This window comes from Aulonocara stuartgranti (genome assembly GCF_965226115.1).
Source record: "Aulonocara stuartgranti genome assembly, chromosome: 23".
Taxonomy (NCBI): domain Eukaryota; kingdom Metazoa; phylum Chordata; class Actinopteri; order Cichliformes; family Cichlidae; genus Aulonocara; species Aulonocara stuartgranti.
The window spans coordinates 8,807,715-8,827,819 of NC_138958.1; the positions used below are offsets into that span (position 1 = coordinate 8,807,715).

Sequence of the window (20,105 nt, forward strand, 5' to 3'; positions counted from 1 at the left end):
GGTGTCTTCCTTGTCAATTACAGTAACACGGTGCTTTGATTTGACAGAGAGATCATTATGTTGCAGCATGAACTTGCTTTGCAGACACTCATACTTTGTCTGATTTGTCAGGCTTTGACTTTTACGCTGAGGGTGTGTTTTGTTTGGTTGATACAAATATGGTTTGATGTCTGTGACTAGAAATGAGGAGTGGATTTGTACATAGCAACAAGCTAGCTCAGTGTGGACAATGAGAATGCTGATACAGAAATTACCTTATTAATGGCTTATTCTTCACAATCGTTTGTTAAGAAAAGAAGCTGACTTGGCATGGCCGTGTCTCTTTATTAACTCATCAAGTTATTTCAGATCACAGGAGAGAAACCTGAGAGTGAATAAACAATGGTAGTTAAAGACAATGTGCAAACTGTATGAAAGAAGGCTCACGCTATGCTAAATAAACACCTCTCTTTGCACTCAGTTGCATAAGGCCTAGACAGCCAACAACTGGCATAACTATAGTTCAAAGATGAAAATAAAGACTACCCTGAGTGTTGTATTTACCATGTAAACATCTTTTTTACTTTGTAGTCCAAACTGAAAGCCTTGAGCCTGACAGCCCCACCTTTCTCATTCTCTTTGGATACTAGATGGCCGGTGTAGTCAATAATTAAACGTCAACAATATGTAGTCAAGGTTCAGTCAATTAGCTGTCGTGAATGATTTTGTTGTGAGGAAAGAGCAGCAGTCCCACAGGACTGTTGTGACAAAGTGAACTTATCACTTCAGAGATTAGGAATGATCCAGTATGAGCCAATGCTCCTCAGGCACGGGTGTGTCCACTGAATATGCCTGCATGGAAAAAAAAAAAAGGTGTGCAAAAGCATGAAATGTCTGCATGTAGATACATGTAGCAGCACTGGGAATATCCCTGCTATTGTGCCATGTTGTATAGATGTTATTTATGCATGTCAGGCTCAACTTCTCCAGTGTAAAATTCTTGAGAAAAAAGAACTACACCCAATGGAAGACATCATCGATCTGTTGGAATAACCGAACATAAGATTATCTTTGATTGTAAGTTAGAAGAAATGCAATGATCCCTGTGAGAAATTGTTTTTAAAAGTTCGAAAAATTTGCAGCACAATGACAAACAGCACAAACAGGAATTATATATCTTGATTGACGGTGTCTCTTTGGTCCTGTCTCCCTCCCCTCACCCCCACCCGGTCACGGGAGATGGCTGCCCCTCCCTGAGCCTGTTGCTTCTGGAGATTTCTTTCTGTTAAAATGTAATTTTTCCTTCCCACTCTCACCGCATGTTTGATCATAGGTGGTCATCTGATTGTCTGTGTTTTTGTCACTATTACTGTAGTATTTTTACTTTACAATGTAAAGTTCCTTAAGGCAGCTGTTGTGATTTGACTTGACTGAACAGAACCGATTTCCAGAGAAAGGTAGGGCCTCCCATCTTTGGGTGAAAGTTGTCTTTCCTCTCTCTGGAATATCTTGCGTTTGTTGGAAGATGTTCTTATGCGCAGGACTGAGCCAAGTCAAGATCATGCCAAGATCAGTGACGCATTTGACACAAAAGGAACTCCTTCCTGAGAACCACCAGTGTTGTCCCAGGAGCCGCAGGTAGCTCCTAGTGCTACCTGTTTCTCATGTGGCCCCTTGTGCAATTAAGTTTCCCAGGGGGCCACATGAGAAACTTGGCCTGTTGTTAAGGGCTGCATCAATGGGCTTAACTCATTTCTACTCAATATCAATTTTAGCTCTTGATAAATTTCTTCTGGACATTACAATTTGTGAAATTTTAAACACTTTTTATATTTTATACAAAGTGACAAAGAGCATGTATTGATTTCTTTGGTCAATAATTTAAGTTCAATAATTTAATCCCAGTTGTAATAGACTGTGTACCCTCTTAGATTCACATTAAGGAGAAGATAGGATACAAACGGACATAGATACATAATTACATTTTAAGTTTATTAATGGGTCAATATTGGCTTCTAAAGCCAAAAAACTACATTTCCTTGTGGTATCATTTGAGATTCTCAGTTTCAGCACTTCAACGAGGCTGAAATATTCGTTTGTTAGTATGTATAAGAAAAAACCCCATCAATGTTCATTTGATGAGCCAGAAGTTGGAGCTCTTCTTCTTGTTTGGAATGTTATAAAATCATTATACGCGAGCTCTGTAGTGGTCTAACATATTAGAATTTTCTTTTTGATCCAGCACCCCCCCGTGCTACCGAACTCTAGGGTGTGCATGCCAGATTTCATTTTTATTTCTCTGTGCTCTTGCTTTTTCACATCACTGTTTAATACTATTGTTAGTTTGAATCGTTTTTTAACAGCTTTGCGTCAAGTGCGAGAAGAGAACAGACGTAAGCTAAAGAGAATATTAGACAAGCTTTATTTTTTATTTACTTTGACTATGAATCACCATTTTCTTGTTCTCATCACCTACTGACAGGTACTTGGTCTCTTTCCCTCCCCTTTTCTGTCTGTAGCTTTTCCTGTGTAGTGATGAAAGTGCTCTGCTTCATAGACAAAGTCAGACGTTGCCACAGTGTGTGATGAATCAGCTGTGCCACCACAAGTTCTCAGAGGGAAAGTTCATCTTTGTTAAGACTGTTAAGCCTCTACTTATTAGCCTTCCGCTACCCGGCATACCAAAAGACTGTAAGCTTGTGGCTCTCACAACTTGCCACCCAACAATTTCATACTGTAAAAAGAAATTATATTGATTAATTCTGCAGCTTGGTGGTTAATCTGGACATTTGCATGTATTCACAAAGAGGTAGGACAGATTTGTATGTATTACCATATTGGAATCCACATCAAAGTCTATTGTTAGTTATAATTTTTTAGAAATAAATTATTTAGCAGAAGAGCATGGGAATCTGTCCAATTAAAACAGAACTAGGGCTTGGATTACATAAATATTTTGTAGGCTCCAAACACAAGTTTTGTTGTTGTTGTTTTGTTTTTCTAACTTGATCTAGTGTCTCATTAAGCAGCCAACACCCAGCAGTGGGTCCAGAAACAAAGCATGTGGAGAGTCAACAAGATGGCTTATGCCAAGGTGACGTGTGCCTCACTGAGCCCATCTGTTTGTGTCCATGTGCCCAAATAGCATGCCTGTTTTGGGTTTTGGATATGACGCGTTCATTGGCACACTCACAATGTAAACCTGTGTATCAGTAAAGAAAAAAAAAAAGACTTGGCACGTCTAAAATCATGTCACATTGCTGTGGATTAACAGTGATGTATGTTTGTCAGGCTGTACACTGAGCAGGAGGCTGAAGACTTATCTGATTCTATCTGTCTCTGCACTTTCTGCTGACATGAGTAGTATTGATGTTGCTGCATCCACAGAAGAAATCTCACTTGTTCGATCTCTCTTCTCTGTGTCAGTGCAGAAAATCAAACTGAGGAGAAAAGACAGGTTTGGAGGACTGCTGCACACAACATGTTCTGTAGTTGTGTTTGAAAAATATAAAAATAAAAGTGTCCCTGCTCGGCTCCTCCAAGATATCATGAGTATTTTCATAGCAAAAAAAGGATGAGCAAATCGCCCTTTTAGATATATGTCACTCTTTGGACCCAAATAGTGACCCTGAAATTTATAGTACTTCAAAGTGATTTAATTTTGAGCAACTAAAACAGGTAAATGTGGCTTATATAGTGATGCATCAGTATTACTCATGAAGCAGTTTCATATAATTGCAGTCATTTAATTCAGTTCAGTTGTATTTATATAGTGCCAAATCACAACAACAGTTACTTGTTGTTAGGTAAATACTCTACAGAAATGTGAAAATACCCTACAAGCATTGCTGGTAACACTTTTGCACTTGACTTTTGAATACAGACTATATTTTTTTTTACATTTTTGTCTGTTTGCATTATATTTATCTTCCCCACAGCTCTCCTTTGCTAATGACCTCCTTACCAGCTCTAACATGGCATCCCAAGTGTTCTCCAAATGAGTATCCAGGAGCAGAGTACATACCCTGAAGTTGCCACGGCAATGGCTGAAGCATCAGCTCCACCTCTTTCCCCTTCAGACTATGGATCATTGTCTCCGACTCCTGAACTGTGCGCATCATGTGGCCACAGTCATCAGTTGGAAGAGAACCATGAGTACCTTTACAAGGATGAAGTGGACGATGACCTCATCTGTCACATCTGTCTGCAGCCACTCATCAAGCCTCTGGACACGCCCTGCGGACATACTTATTGCCAAGAGTGTCTCACCAGCTTCCTGCTGGAGAGTGACTTCTGTCCTGTGTGCCGTGAACCCCTCATGCTGCAGACCTGCAGGAAGCCCAGCCTTCTGGTCCACAAGCTGCTGGAGAAGCTGTCCGTGGCTTGTCCCTTCACTGACCATTGCACTGAAACAATGCCCCGTGGTCAACTGGAAGACCACATCAAGTTCAGGTAGGCTGGTAGAAACAGTTTGCACCATTAAATTCCCTGTTTAAAAATGATATTATTAGTATTGCTATTAAAGTAAGCAAGTACTTTAGCTCCTGGTTTTTCCTTTCTTCTATTTGGTTTTGATGTGTCTACTAAACTCTACAATGACCTGAAGTAAGTACACACTCCAAGTCTCCCGCCCTCCTCCTCCTCCCGTCGTCATTAGCCCACAGCTCCAGTCCCAAAGGCTAGAGTTCTTCCAACGAGACTTCCATCTAAACTAGGCCCAGATCCTCTGTTTATAAAAGAAAGCACTTCCTTTTTTCTCAGTCTGGGTCTGTTTTCATTAATGCTCATTAACACTTCCTTAGCCCAAAGGCCGCTGGGATAATTAGTGAATCTTGCCCCACACCACACATAAGCACCAGGAGTATTTCCTATTCATTTGCACTTAAAACTTAGAAAAATCAAATTGCCTAAAACTCCTTAAACTCTAAAAATTTTGTCCCTCCCTGAATCTTATTTCCCATTTCCAAAACATAGACTCGTTTCATCTGTTTATGCTCTTTTTATACCTTCTTTTCTTGCTCATCTTTTCGCCTGTCATTTCTTCCCTAGTCTTTTCCTTCATGTAATGTGAATGTTATAATGAGGTGTGGCTCTCTGAGGCCAGTTCCCAGAAGGATTCAGCTGTAGAGGTGAGAGACTGCTTTCAGAAAGATGACTCTACACACTGTTTGCAGGAATGTAGAATAGTTTCAGTGAAATGCCGATTTAAACATTTCCATCAGGGTCCAGTGGGTACATGGCGTCTTTGAGTTTTTATTGAAAGATGTTGGTTAATATTCTCTATATATTGAATCTATCAAGTATATTTAAATTATAAACTATAGGAAACTAGTAGTCTTGGGTCGGGATTATACTTTTCATCTCCGTAAGTCTGTAAGGACCCAGGTGCACCACTCAAAGACAGAGATAATTTATGAGTCCTTACTAAGACACAGGGTGCATGAGACAAACAGAGTCCAAAAAAACCAAAAACCACACATAGTTCAGGAGATCGACAATGCCTCGGGGCAAAACTCAGGGGCTTTTTCTAGCGGTGGAGACAAAGAGGATCTGGAGGTCAACCGCGATGCTGAAGACGAAGACGGAGCAGACCCTGAGACCGGGTTATCCACAGGCTCTGAACCCCTAGACATGTTATTTTCACAACTGGTGGGCACAGAATCAAAATTAACTGATTTATTACTTGCCAGCTCAGAAACAGAGGACTTTGAACAGAGAGTTCATTATTAGTCAGTTCAGGAGCAATAAACTCATATTTGATAGCGACTGGCTTAGATATACACAAGAAACTAAACAAACTGAATTAACAGTCTTTTGATTTAGCCTGTTTTGTTGCACACTGATCAGTCTTAGGTCCCGTTGTATTGAAAACAGTCTTGTTTCACTGGCTTTATTTGATCCAGACAGAGAAAGTCAGTTTCAATCACCCTCATGTAGTAAGTCCAGTAACCAAGGAATGGTGGATACCAGTCTTTGTAGCCTATAACTAACTGCTCCCTGATATCCTTACACCTTAAAATCATGCCCTCCTTCAACTCATCTAAGGGGTTGAGAGCTACTGGGTCCATAATGGCCGTGTCATTTTGTCACAATTCAGCCTTGTGGCAGGTTCGGCAGGTGCAGCACTTGGAAACAATGAGAATTAACTAAACTCACAACAAGAAACTAGGTGCTAGGAACAGGAAACTAGGAAACTACTAAGGAACCATAGACCTCACAGAAAAAAACAAAACCACACTCCAAGGGAGACTGAGGACATAAATACACAAGGAATAACGAGGGAACAGACCACAGGTAGGAACACAGCTGAAACTAATCTGACTGACGAGGCAGAACACAACACACACAGGATGAGAGACTATCAAAATAAGACAGGAAGTAACAAACACTGAGATTCATGGGCTAGACACTGGGACAGGGGAGAAACAGACATGGACATCAGAATAGGAAAGACATGAACTGACCAGAAATCAAGAATTACAAATACAAGCTCAGAGGCACAGGAAAGAGACATGTTCAGAAACTAGATAACCCAAAACTTATGATAACCTGGAAAACCCAACGTCATTCCTTCAAACTTTTGAAAATAAGTCCAGAACGGAAACTCAAAACCCTGGGTCACATGACACATGTCATCTTTAGACAGTGACTGCGAGCATCTGTGCAAATGTCTATGAGCCTGCTTGTTTTTTATGAACTTGCACTTACATGTGTACAATGTATAAAGTACACAAGCGCTCCGGGCAGCAGATTTAAAGAAGTTTAACAGAAACTATCTCCAGCTGTCTGTTTCCATGTCCGCAAGCAAGTATAATCAACGCCTTCGTGTAATTTTAACAGGACAAAAGTGACACAGGAGGAAATTATATACAAATACTGTAAGTTCTTTTCACCAACTCACTCAGCGGTGAGTTGGAGAGGAGTTCCAAACAGTGAATTTCATCATTTTATCATTTCATTTGCAAAGATATATTTTCTTGCCTGTCAAGCTGTTCCTGTGCATTCCATGTGTAAGCACCTTTATTAATTTTGCTCCCACTCTTCATTTATATCCTTTTGTCCTTCAGATGGTTAAATAGCTAATGTGAGAATAGCACTTTAAAATGTGAGAGTAAATCCACGTTGTTTTGCATGGGTTAGAAACCTAAAAATGCTTTCTGCTGTAGAATCAGTGCCATGGCAGTTTGTTTTATGGCCCTCCAAGTATATAGCAATAAGACAAAACTTAACTATGCTTTAGGATTGGAACAAATTTCCTAAAATTTTATAAAAACTCAAAATGGAATTTGGGGAAATTAAGCCAGTCAAGATGTGCTTTCAGTACCCATTTCATGTGTGTAACGCTGCTCCTCCCTCTGCCTGTATTTTATGTTCTAATGATGGGTGGACTGTTTCTGGCTGTTGCTACCCCAAAATCTGGCAATGTGTCAGGAGTTCTAATGACTTAGACAGCCATGCCATCTGTTCAGAGCTGATTTCATACTAATCTAATCATTTGTGACCTTTATTGGCCTTTGGATAGAGAAAATGCCATCCTGGACACATCTCTGCAATCAAGAATAACATCTCAACTATGTAATCTTCAGTATCTTTTCAGTTTTCTATTACTTTTCCCTGTATGGATATATAGGATATGGCAAAAAAAAAAATAGCCTCCTTATGTGATCCCCCAGGTATTTTCTTTTCTTTCTTTTCATTCGCTAGTTTCATGTAGCTATGTGTCTATCTATAATGCACAAAATCTTTTTTTTTCTGCTTTGAAGGTCTCTCATTCTCATGTTTTTCATATTAGCCAATTTACCCAGAGTTCTGTTTTGATGATATTTTGCCTTGAGCATGACAGCATTTTGTTCATCTCCTTTTTCCTTTTATGAAAACTACCTTGTTTTTCAAGTATGCCTCCAATGCCCACTGAGGAGTAGTTCAAAGCTTATGTAAATACATGTGATGCATGCAGACATTTTCTATTTTATTCTGTGCTTATTTTATTTTATTTCATTTCATTCTGTACTGTTCTGTTTATGGTTTTGGTGAACATGTTCGAATTAGTGTTTCACTAGATAGACACTCATAGAGGGAGAAAAGCCACCCAGTGAGGGAAGCGGAAAAGTGTTTTACCTGTCTATGTAATTCTTATAGCAGATTTATAGTTATTTACATATACCTATTTGATATTAGATGACATAACACACTCTGCAGAGAAGGGTGTTATAGGTAACCTTAATATCTGAGACATATGAAATAATGTCTCTGATTCTGATTCTTTGTTTAATACATTAGTGGTTCTTATCTGGATTGATGTGTTATTATTGGGTTTTGGTCTCTAAGCCCCTAATTGCAGAGTGAATGGTTCAGTCTTTGACACCTCCATGGGACAGGTGTCTTAGTGGAGGTGCCCAAGCTGCTACCAATGGCAGACAAGAGTTTTTAATGTGTCTGGTTGAGTGGATGAATTAGAAAGTACTTTGTAAAACTGCTAAGATTAAAAAAAGAAACTGACTTATTTGGAAACCTAACTAAATAACCAAGCAACCACAGTCTTTATTGCAAAGATTTTTAATTCAATTGCTTCACCATCTGCAGAGAGTGAACCACTGAAGGAGCTAGATAAATGTACTTTTTCAGGACACGGTTTCTCGTTAGTACTACCATAGTAGCAGAGAGAAGAAATACATAAAGTGTTACTGCATAATTTATTTTTAAAAAAGAGCTCTAGGAAAAGAGAGTAGGCACTTCTACTGTATTGCAAACTCCTGCAATAGAGAATATCACGAAGCTGGGAAAAAGATGCAACACAGATAAACGCTATAACACTGTCACACCATCTCTTTGTTTCCTTTACATGTTACTTATTAGCGCTTAAACAGCCTTGGTTTGTAAGCTGACTTTAAAGCAGAATGTCAAGAATACAAAAATATTCTGTAAAAACTTTTAAAGATTATGACTTTGTGTCAGTATGATGGATTGGCTGCTGTGAGTGAGAAATGAAAAGTAATAATGTGGTTGGAGTATGTGTTTATGTGTATGTTATGATGCCTCTTTTGTGACTCCAAGTTAATGTGCAAGAGAATGAAATGAGTCCTGTGGGGCAGACTGGCTTCTGTTCACAAACTGCATCCTGTCACAATCCAATTACTTTTCCATTTCCTCCGTGCCCTGTGGTCTTGTTGCTGTGCGTACTGTTCAAATATTGCCGGACAACTTATGCCTCAGTTTGCATGCATGCATGCATTAACACACAGATGCACAAACGCATTGAGGAAAAAATTCAGCCGGTAACTATACTGCCTCCATCCATGAGAAATTCATCCAGTCAGGGTATTTACACCACAATTTACAAGTGTGTTTTTTGAGTGTAGCTCAACACTATGAAAATCGGATAAGGGTGGAAAATATAAGAGCAAAATAGAAAACAGAAAGCAAAGGCAGACTTGTAATTTTGGACTACATGAATAGAATATGGCTTGATTGCTCTACTTTGAGTAATAAATGAATTATAAACTGACGGAAACGCGACTGAGTGTCACGGTCTGGCTGGCAGATCGTGGGGAGATGGGGAAATAGGACCCAAACGCTGGACTTAATGGAATGAACAGTGGGTTTATTTACAGTGAGGTAATGGTACACCACACATTGAATCTCCAAAAGTGCTCCCTCGACTCCCGTGACGTGTCTTCTCCCAAGTGCTGGTATCCCGTGCTCTCTGCCCCTGTGCCTTCACACACCCCGTGTGTCTTGCAGTCCTGTGTTCCGCTGTCCTCCTGGGGAAAAACACAGACACAGCCGTTATGGCACCAACTCCGGCAGGCATACACTTTAACAACACTAGAAACACTGACATGGAGTCTAACTCAACGATCCTGCGCCGGAGGAAGCTCCATCGCTCTGTTAAGTAGCTCCCCCGACGATCCTGATCAGAAGCAGGTGTGTGGTAAGCTAGGCGTGACCAGCAGCTGGCAGGGCCACACCCATCAGGCCTGCAGGTGACTGTCCTTCATCCTCCAGCCTCACACACATACACACACCAGCATTGAACACAAGAACACAGTGCAGCAAACATACATCCAATACACTAATAACAATAAAGGTCCACACTGTTCACGAACCCCGAGTCCCCGGAACCGGGTCCGTGACACTGAGGGTGAGATTTGATAGAACGGAATAAAAATAGATCAGATGTCCTCCTGCATTTCATATTCACTTCCATTGCACTCTGTTTACTACAAATGAATGAAAAGATAGAAGAGGATGAAAGAAGCCCCATGCATACCCCAAACACCATCAGTGCAGTTAGCAGATTAAACATATCTTACTCATATTTAAAATCAAATCACAATAGTTAATGCTGGCTGCTGTCACCAACACCTAATACAGTTTGTCAGCACACAGCTCTCCTCCAGCCATGTTTCCCACAGCTTCTCCACAATCAATCTAAACAGGTGGAGAAGTCTTGGTGAATGGATTCATCCTTTGTTATTATGAATTACCTTTCCCCTTCCATTTACCAGCTCTTGTACATTGCAAAATTGAATTAATATGGAATGAATGAATGAAAATGGACAGTGTGTCAGTAAAGACTTATTCTAAATCTTCTCCTTTTTCGCCCATATTTCTCATTCATGTCACTCAGGATAACAAGGCTCCACCCGTGCAGAGAATATTGATTTGCCGGTGTGTTTTGGTCATGCTCTGTCTTTTTTGTTTCCACACATGTAGGCAGATTCTTTTGAGCGATCAGACCAATCTGCTGCACTGGGATTAGTCCATCGTTAGAGAGGAGGGGCGAGGGTTTTGGAAGGCAACATACTCTCTATCCTCCCCTTCACGGGTGAATGTATGTGCAGGCAGGGGGGAGGTGAATGCAGAGATTGTACTTGTGGGTATGTATGTATGGGAGTGTACGTGAGAGTACGCATGTGAAGAGGGTAGAGCCAATCACAGCGCACCTGGTACCTCTCCCCCCCTGCTGTCTCTTTTTTGGTCTGCTCCATCCCCCCCACCTCAGTGGTTTCTGCTGCAGTATAAGTCACAGCCTGCGCTGTTCTCTCTGACATACACACACGCGCACACATACGCACACACAGAGGGAGACTGACATGCACACACACGCATACGAGCACAAATCCTCTTACAACTCGCCAGTGCCCAGAGCAGATTAAGGGGCCGTACATCTCAAATTGTATTCCAAATGTGCCACCTTTGCAAGGGTCTTCTTCCTGTTCTTCTTGTACTTTTACATCTTCCTCTTGTGCACCAACGGGACTTCTCTGCACCTGCTTCTGCCGCTTCTTCTTCCTCCACTACGTCTTCAACCTCTGGCAACTGGCCCGTTTGCCTCTGCAGCTGAGATGACCAGGCAACCAGCCTGAGGCAGAGGAAGAAACTCACACAGACATAAGTAGAGAAGGGAAAACAAAAGGGGGAAAGAGAGGCTAGAAGGAAGGAAGTCGAGGATTAATTCAAATCTGAGAGCGCCCCTTGAGAAGAAAGACAGGCGAGGAGGGGTAGGTCAGCACGGCCAGGTTCGGAGAATTGGAGGTGGAGGAGGAGGAGGGGGAGGAGGGGGGAACAGGAGAGGAGAGAGCTATAGTTCAGAAAGGAGGAAACAGGGAAGAAAAGAGAGGAAAAGGAGCAGAGCATTGATCATGAAGGCTCTGTTGCTGCTAGTTTTGCCCTGGCTCAGTCCGGCCAACTACACAGACAATTTGGGCAACCTGCACATCCTCTATTCAGAACTGTGAGTACAACACTCAGCCTCCTCCTGCATCCTCTTCATCAACATCTACCCATCCTATCCCTCCATCAGCGCAGCTGTTATGTGTAATCGTGCATTTTGTTTACTTTTAAAACCCATTTCTTTGTGTCTGCATTCAGAGCGTTAATGCATATTTGTATATTACTTCCAATGTTGACATTCGGATCATCGCTTGAAGAGTCAGGGTGTTCTTCTTTGTTGTGAAAACAACCAGTCAGTTGCTTCCTGATGCTTTGGTCACTGGTTGCTGTGGCGCTAAAACGCAGCAGAGCCAGCAGGTTGTGCTTTATGCTGTCCAGGACGGTTGGGATGCTACAGAGCGGCACTGCAGCATGGCATCTCTGCCTTTATCTCGTTCTCTTTAGTAGCATGTGTGTTAGTGTGTCACTACTGTATTGACTGGAGCAATACAGTATTTGGACACACAAGCGAGTATTTTTTACACACACAAACACTGTGTGTGTACAGCCTGTATGGGCTCTCGGACGGTTGTAACTACTCTGTGTTTATTTGTGGAACAGACTTTCACCACATTAAAAATTCATATCTGGCTACTCTCCGTTTGCATCTACTGAAAATAAACTACACATTCACTTATACACACATTCATTTTGTTATACTGAACAAATTGAGAAATCTGTCTGTGTTGGAAACAACATAACATAATAATGCACCTGTTGCTGCACATTTCCTTCTAATTAATTCTGCATCAAACATTATATCAGAACTAATGCACATGGAAACATCTGTGTCAACATTTCTGTGTTCATTATAACCTGATCTGCAGAATACACTTCTAGTTAATATTAGTCATATGATGTAATGTCCTAGTAGTGCTTGTTTTGTTTGGCCAATAGTTTGATCTAAGTCATTTAGACCAGAGAAAAGTTGCAAATACTTTTATTTTTTGCTTGCAAATTGACATTGATGGATAATCTAACATTTAATACATTTACTGTACGTCACACCGTCTTCCTTCTTGGCTCCTCGGTCTCTCTTTGTGTGGGAGTAAGCATTGACTACATTCACTAGCTCCGTGTGAACTCAAAGCTCTGTGATCCCGGAGCTCAGCAATTGCTCTTCTCTCCAGTCTGTCGGAAATGTCCCATTATATTGCATGAACACATGGAACAATGGACCGCCTCGCAAATCCCCTCATTTCATTTTATGCGCTCTCTGCACTGAGTGGGGCTTTAGCTCCTGCAGACAGCAAGAGCCCGTGTTGGGCAGCAATGGATGCCAAAGAGGAGAGAAAAGAAGGGTGATACACTGTAAATACTGCAAATCAAGTAAAACAGATTTATTATATTAGATAGGTCAAACTGATTTAATTATACACAGAAAGAAGTGGTTGAGGATGTAAGAAGAATAGAGTGGATGAACCATGCAGAGCACAGAAAAGAGTAGAGGGGAGATGAGAGGAGACAGGAGGGTATAAGGTCACTTCCTGTGCCTGCCTTCCATCTGGCTATACATACGGCTGCCATGGTGATGGTACCCAGCAGGCACAGTATGCAGGTCCTTTCAGCGAGTGCTTGTTTGTAAATAAAATCATATGATTTCTCTCTGACACTCACTAAGTGAGAAATATTGACAGCATGTGTTGGAGCGTGTCTCTGTACCGGTGACAGTAGAGCTTTTGCTGATTATGACATGACAGAGAGAGTAACTAGAAGCAGACAATCGCGGACGTGGTGTTTTTCTGCCTGGCTAGTGAGCAGTGGAACACCATTTGTCTTTATCCATACTGTTGACAGCAGCAGCCTCCAGCTCCCGTTGTGCGACTACCGCCTCAGCCTACACCCTCTCTCCACTCGTCTTTCTCAGTCTGTTCTTTCGCTTACAGATGTCATTCTGTGTGTGTGCGATTGCTTCAGTGAGTTTGTATGGTGTGAGAAAAGCGAGAATGGTTATAATCTGTCTTATTTACACATCAGTATGCTTGTACAGGCTTGTTTACACACTATACTTGCTATACACAGGGAGTAAGTGTAACCAACATTGCAAGTGCAGAGTTAATGTCTCTGTGATGAAACTCTTAATAGGTTTACTGCCATTGTATTATGTCATCAACAGCCAATACAAACACCACGCTGGTACACGCAACACAGCAACCGGGTGTGATATTTACTGCCCACATCATAACAGTGCACACATACACACACACACACACACCAGTCATTGGATCTTGCGTATTCCCTCCCCCAGCACACGTGGCATCCCCTGATCATCACAGTGTCGTGCTGTAGAGCATTAATGATTAATCTGTGTTCATTTCTGGGCTTGAGCTGAGATGTCTTAAACACTATGATTAGCTTAGCTTCCGTCTTTTCAGACCTCATCTCGGAGGTGTTTGATCACAACGAGCAATACGTACTCCTATTGCTCCAGACGACTTCAGCATGAACGCATCCTAACAGGCTTAGACACCCAGCCGCCGCTCACTCTTTGGATCTGAACAATACCAGTCATTTGTTTGTACCAGGTCCACCTCGAGTCAGAGGCAGCGCGCCATGCCATTCCATGCCCCCTTTAGCCGCATGTCTGAACCTAGTGTGGGGCAGGCTTCACTAATTAGAATTTTGTTTGGATTAAATATTAATCTTTGTTCTGTAGTCATGCAGCTCCCCCTGTCTCATTGTATCTAGCAAGGCAGATACAAGTGATACAGTGAAGGCCAGTGGGAGTGAAGCCAAAAGATAAAAGTCATGCTTACCACCTCTTGAAGTACTTGCACAGCTTTCCAAAAATTAAATCAGTTTAATTATTTCTTTGCATGGGATTCTAGTTTATGAAGCAAATTCAGTGAATCAACCATGCAAGCATTTATATGCAAAGGTGGGCAAAGTCTACAGAAGCAACACAATTAAACATGCAAGGAGACATGGGGCAAGGACACATGCAAAGGACACACTGAAGCAATTCAGACTAATGCATTAATCTAAAATTGCACATTACTGTTCACATAAAACAAATATGGACTAATCAACACACCAAAGACGCATTTGATGTTGTATAATTGAAGTGCACGCCATGCATGTGTAAATACACAGTCACAAAAGAACAGGTGTGTGTATTCATTTATTCATGAACAGCAGTGAGTAGCAGATCAGTGTGTTTACTTCAGCAGAGCTTTCCTCTCAGGTGTGTCTGGTACTGTCAGCATGCAGAAAGGTTTGAAGATGAGTCTTACCATGGTGTTTCATTAGGAGAGACTTTAAGTAAATTTAAACGTCTAATATTTTTTAATTCAGATGCCCTTCTTTCTTAGCTACATGATAGAAGTTAGGTGTATTACAAAGATTAGTATAAGTTAACCTTTGCTTATGACTGACTCAAAGTTTTGCTGCTGTTGATGGGTTTTGATGCATGACGTGTATGACATGAAATGCTTTCTGCATCGTCCTGTCTGCAGCAGCTTATCTGCAGGAGGCGTTCCATATGAGCAGACTGCAGAGCACGCATCTAACAGAGTGTAACTGACAGCAGAGAGGAGAGCAGCGTAGAGTTAATCTCTCACGTGAACGTCGCCTACTAAGTGTCAGGGCTTTTGGTTGGGCTGACCAGTGCTGGCTGTGTTTCAGGCTGTTGTACCATGGCACGTGGAGGTAGAGAAACCAGGACACTGCCAAGGGCTAGGATGGCATAGAGTGAAAAATATAGGCTAAAAGGTGCCAAAGGCAATGTGGGACAGCAGCCTGGTGGGGATTCTCTATGATTATGCAGTTCAGCGTAGCGTGGAGGGGATTACAGTTAGAGTTGTCGACACATCAACGTACACATCGTGCTTGACTGCAGCACTGGAAAACAGCCACAGTTGAGCTGGACATACGTAAGGTGTATTAGTAAGCAGAGATGGGCAGTAACGCGTTACTTGTAACGCGTTACTTGTAACGCGTTACTGTAATCTGATTACTTTTTTCAAGTAACGAGTAAAGTAAGGGATTACTATTGCAAAATCGGTAATTAGATTACCGTTACTTTCCCGTAGGAACGCTGCGTTACTGCGTTACTAAAACCGTGATTTTTTTTGCGAGAATGTCTCACGACAGTGACGTAAGCAAGTGCGACGTTGGTGACAGCAGCTGTGTGCAGATCAACAATGGATAATATATCGAGTGCGGGAGAGAGTATGAGCGTGCAGCGTTTAAAGCGTGGAAGTACTGACCTTACTTTGAGTTTGATTCCATAAAAAGTGACAAAAACATTAGCGTCCATCGTGCGTGGGAAGAAAACTTCTTTTTACAGCGAAAAAAACCCCTAAACTTCCGAGCAAGCACCGAGTAGCTACGACGTGATGGGAAACTCACAGAGACACTCGCGCGGATTCTTCAACTGACCGCAGCACACCTACACCAGGGTAACCCTCCGCCTACCCTGCTCCTGCTTTACAGGTGAAAATAGAGCAAAAGGACCGCTGAGTCTTTGACTTTATTTATTTTCTGCTGTGTTTTACTTGCATCTGTTTGAAAGAGTGAGTGAAAACACAAAAAATATTTTATTTTATGTGCTGGAATGTGTAGAAAATAGGTTTAAATGTTAAACTAATTTATTCAAGTCAGAGAATGTTGCATATAATTAAATGTTTTGCTTGATGCATAAAGTTAAAAGATTAAAACTGATAAAACAAGTTAAAAAAAAGAGACTTTTCCATTTGATTACATTTTGTATGATGGATTATGTAGAAAAAGTAGAATTGGGCTGAAAGATCTATCACTTTATCACCTCTTCAGGTTGTAAATCGTGTTTTTAAAAAGTAACTAAGTAACTAAGTAATTACTTACTTTTGAAAATAAGTAATCAGTAAAGTAACGGGATTACTTTTTGGGGGGAGTAATCAGTAATTAGTTACTGATTACTTTTTTCAAGTAACTTGACCAACACTGTTAGTAAGCTGAGATCCAGCTCAGCCACACACAGCAGAGAATAAATCAGTTTTAGTACTACTTTAACTCTTCTTCTGTGTTGACAAAAAGAGTATGTGATTGCTCTCCTGGTTGAAACCAGACACTGACACAGTAAATGCTGCATAAATATTCTTCAAGCCTGATCATGGGGTCGTGGCTCGACTGATAATCACACATATTGATTTGGTCAAAAACCATGACTCAGAGTTCGGGCTGTTGTAACAGGCTGACTCGACTGACACTGTGCTGGCTTCTCATCTGCGCTTGAGAACGCTCAGATGCATTAAGCTTGCCAAACCTGCGGAGCCACTGCTCACTGCACAGGAGCACAATAGACAGTTCAAACAGAAAGACAGGATTTATCGGTTACTGTATGCTTTCCCTTTTGTTTTCAACACCCACTTATCTTTAAATGCGGTAAGAAGTCACGCCCAACAGAAGCTCACCTCCTACTTCAATTTAGCAGATCCGTCTTTAGAAACAAGCTTATCCCAACTGTCCTCACACGGGAGACGCGGCCCCTTCTAGGTTTGGCCTCATCCCCTCCTCATGCGGCAGATGGGATTACCCCTCACAGCAGGCGGATCCAATCAACACACCAGCACATCCTCTGATTAATACTCTTCTAGTTCATCATTAACTGGATTACTCTGTCTTTATGTCACTCTCTCTTCACTTGATCTATGCATCTATGCATCACTCTGTCCATTCCCCCCAAATCAAACTTTATGTATCTGGCATGCACACCTTATGTGTGATTGATTCACTACACTAATCAAGGAAGCAACTCTGCATCAAGGTTTTATCAACACAAATTCAATTACTGGCGGCCACTCCTACTGATACTGCGCTAGCATTCTTGTGCAGCCGTTTTTTGTGTGTCTATGTGTGTTGTGACCACAGGTGCTTCCCCAGAGCCTTGTGTTTTTATTTCAGCTCAGACTGTTCTAAAACAAGTTATGCTTGGGACTCAGCCAAGAGCTGTTAGAGATAGACAGCTTTCACTCCCTCTATCAGCTAGATTGGATGTACACCAAGCCCAGAGTCTATGCATAATTGCTGGATTTCCATGATTGATTTTCTGATTATAATTTTGAATCCTTATTTTTTGGCACATACATACTGTTACAGTGATGAATGTTCTTACTGAACATGGCCAGGGTTTAAAGCTCAGGTTTTGGACTGCCCTAAATGCTCTGTTTTTAATATATATATATATATATATATATATATATATATATATATATATATATATACCTGCATAATGTCAAAGAGAGCAGATAAAACTAACATCATCCCATCCACATCCACAATTCTGTTTTCAAATACAGAAGCCCCACCTACCTCTTCAGCCTCAAACCTCCTCTTTACCAGAAGCAGCCAATTAGAATTGAGGGAGAAAGGAGCTAATATGGCTTGTTTCAGACAGTGAAGTGTCAGTGAAGTCCAAGACTAAAATTATGGAGTGGGAAAAGAGCCTAATAGATCCACTTGACCAGCGCAATAAGGAGGGTGGCCAAACATTCTTGAGCACATACCTTACATACCAATGGCGCAAAACAGCAAAAACAAATATTGCTTTTGCCTTTTTGTGCAATCATTTGGTTATTTTTGTGTTTACAGTGTGGCAGACAGGAGCATTTTAAGCCATAAAATGACTATGAAACTGTATATATACTGTTTACATATCACAGTAAAACCTTCTGTACACACATATACATACGCACACATGTGCAGTCTACTTCCGGGCTCACAGTGTAGCGTCTGCTTATTTCTCCTGGGTTCTCACACGTTATATGTCTTCGTTATATTTTCAAACCCATCTGAAAGTTGGCAATAGGAGCCAGCACTCAACAAGAACAACTACCTGCCGCTGCATTTACAGTTTTTCTCAAATGTTAAAACACAAAAGCCAATCCTGTAACCCAAATGACCAGTAGTCTAAACACATTTACTAAATGTAGCCACCATATTCCAGTACCATAAACACATGTCACATGAAGACACAAGTCACAAAACACAACCCTCTGTACTCATAAATCTAAACACATTTTTCCTTGCTAAAACACATGTTGCAAAACAACTCTGCTCATATTCTCAAATGAAAGCCCATGTGATGCAAAATGCTTGCCACAGTCACCAATCTTTGAACACAGGGAACACACCTGGCGTCATTCACTACACACAATGACTCAAAATTGAAGACACTTGTTGCTAATGCTGTACCCACATGTAAAAGCAAGTTCAGAGTGCACAGTATGCTGAAGATTCCAAACAAGCACAATGGATGAAGGCAGAGTCAGGGGAAGAGGAATTTGATGCAGAGGAGGGAGAAGAGCTGGCCCTGGAAGAAGAGGAGCAGGCCAATGAGGAAGAGGAGTTCAAATGAGAGGAGGAAGAGGAGCGACCAACGAGGAAGAGGAGAAGGCCAACATGGGAGAGGAGAAGGTCCAGGAGGGAGAGCAAGACAACCTCGCACCATCATTACGGACGAGATGCGAGCAACAGCTCAGCGACATGATGCCGCACAGTGATTGTGGTGTGTGTGTGGTGTGAATAACGTAAATAAAAAAACTTCACACCCTGTTCATGTTTTCAAGATTACTGTTGTGTGCAATAGATTCTGTTTTTGCATTGAGTTGTGTTACAGTAGTGTACGTACATGCAGGATTTTCTATAGATTTATACTACTCATATGAAACTCACAAATCTAAATGCCTAATCCTCTGCAGAGATCTACGACGATCCGTTACTGTATAGTTTCTAAAATATGCATTGGCAGTTATGAAACAAAGAACCTTCTCACAAATTGAGCATTGTGTTTTCAATTGTTTTGCTGTAGTGTGTAATGCTGTGTATAGTGTTTACAGTTTTGACAGCTTCGAGCTGCTCTCTTGGTGTGGGAGTTTGAGTTTTGCAGTGGGAAGGTGTGGTTGTGTTTATGTAGCTTTAGAGAAGGGTGTTGTGTTTGGACATTGGGGGACCTGGTGGTAACGTTTGTGACATGTGTTTTAGCATTTGAGAAAAACTGTAAGGTGTGAGTTTGTGTTTAAACAGTGCTTTAGATTCCAAACTGCATGTATCATTATAATCTGTTACCTACATTTGAAAGTATGCGCTGAGCCCAGTTGCTGTAGCTGACTGTCTGACCTGGAATTGTCACCTTATCAGAGGTAATTTGCGTTGTATGCGGACTGTGGCCCAACATGACTGTCCGTGGCAGTCAGGGAGCGGAGAGAGTATTTGGGTTAGAAAGGATAATCCACTCACCCCTAAAGAGGATTGGAGAATCTCAAGGGCTTTGATGAGTTGTGAGCTGGTGTTTATTTCACATCACATGAACAGCCAGGGCGCTTGGGCACGATCAGCGTGTCTCCGAAAGCATCATGGGTAATTGTTATTGCTCTGGAAAGAGTGCGGGAAAAAGGAGGGGAGGGTAGTTGCGTAAAAGGGAGCAGGAGGGG

General features: G+C 41.5%; 1 protein-coding gene across 5 annotated transcripts in view; it reads left to right on the forward strand.

Annotated features, from left to right (window-relative positions):
- The window catches only part of lnx1 (ligand of numb-protein X 1), a 36,973-nt gene that overhangs the window by 1,216 nt on the left and 15,652 nt on the right, over positions 1-20,105 (forward strand). For 3 of the 5 annotated variants that reach the window (XM_082524012.1, XM_082524015.1, XM_082524014.1), the window contains exon 2: positions 3,918-4,431. In XM_082524012.1, coding sequence (XP_082380138.1) covers positions 3,977-4,431 — 455 coding nt within the window. In that variant the 5' untranslated portion in view covers positions 3,918-3,976. Of the gene's footprint in view, positions 1-2,916; positions 3,074-3,917; positions 4,432-11,542; positions 11,717-20,105 lie in introns of those variants that run through there. The other 2 variants (XM_082524013.1, XM_082524016.1) reach the window with 2 other exon arrangements.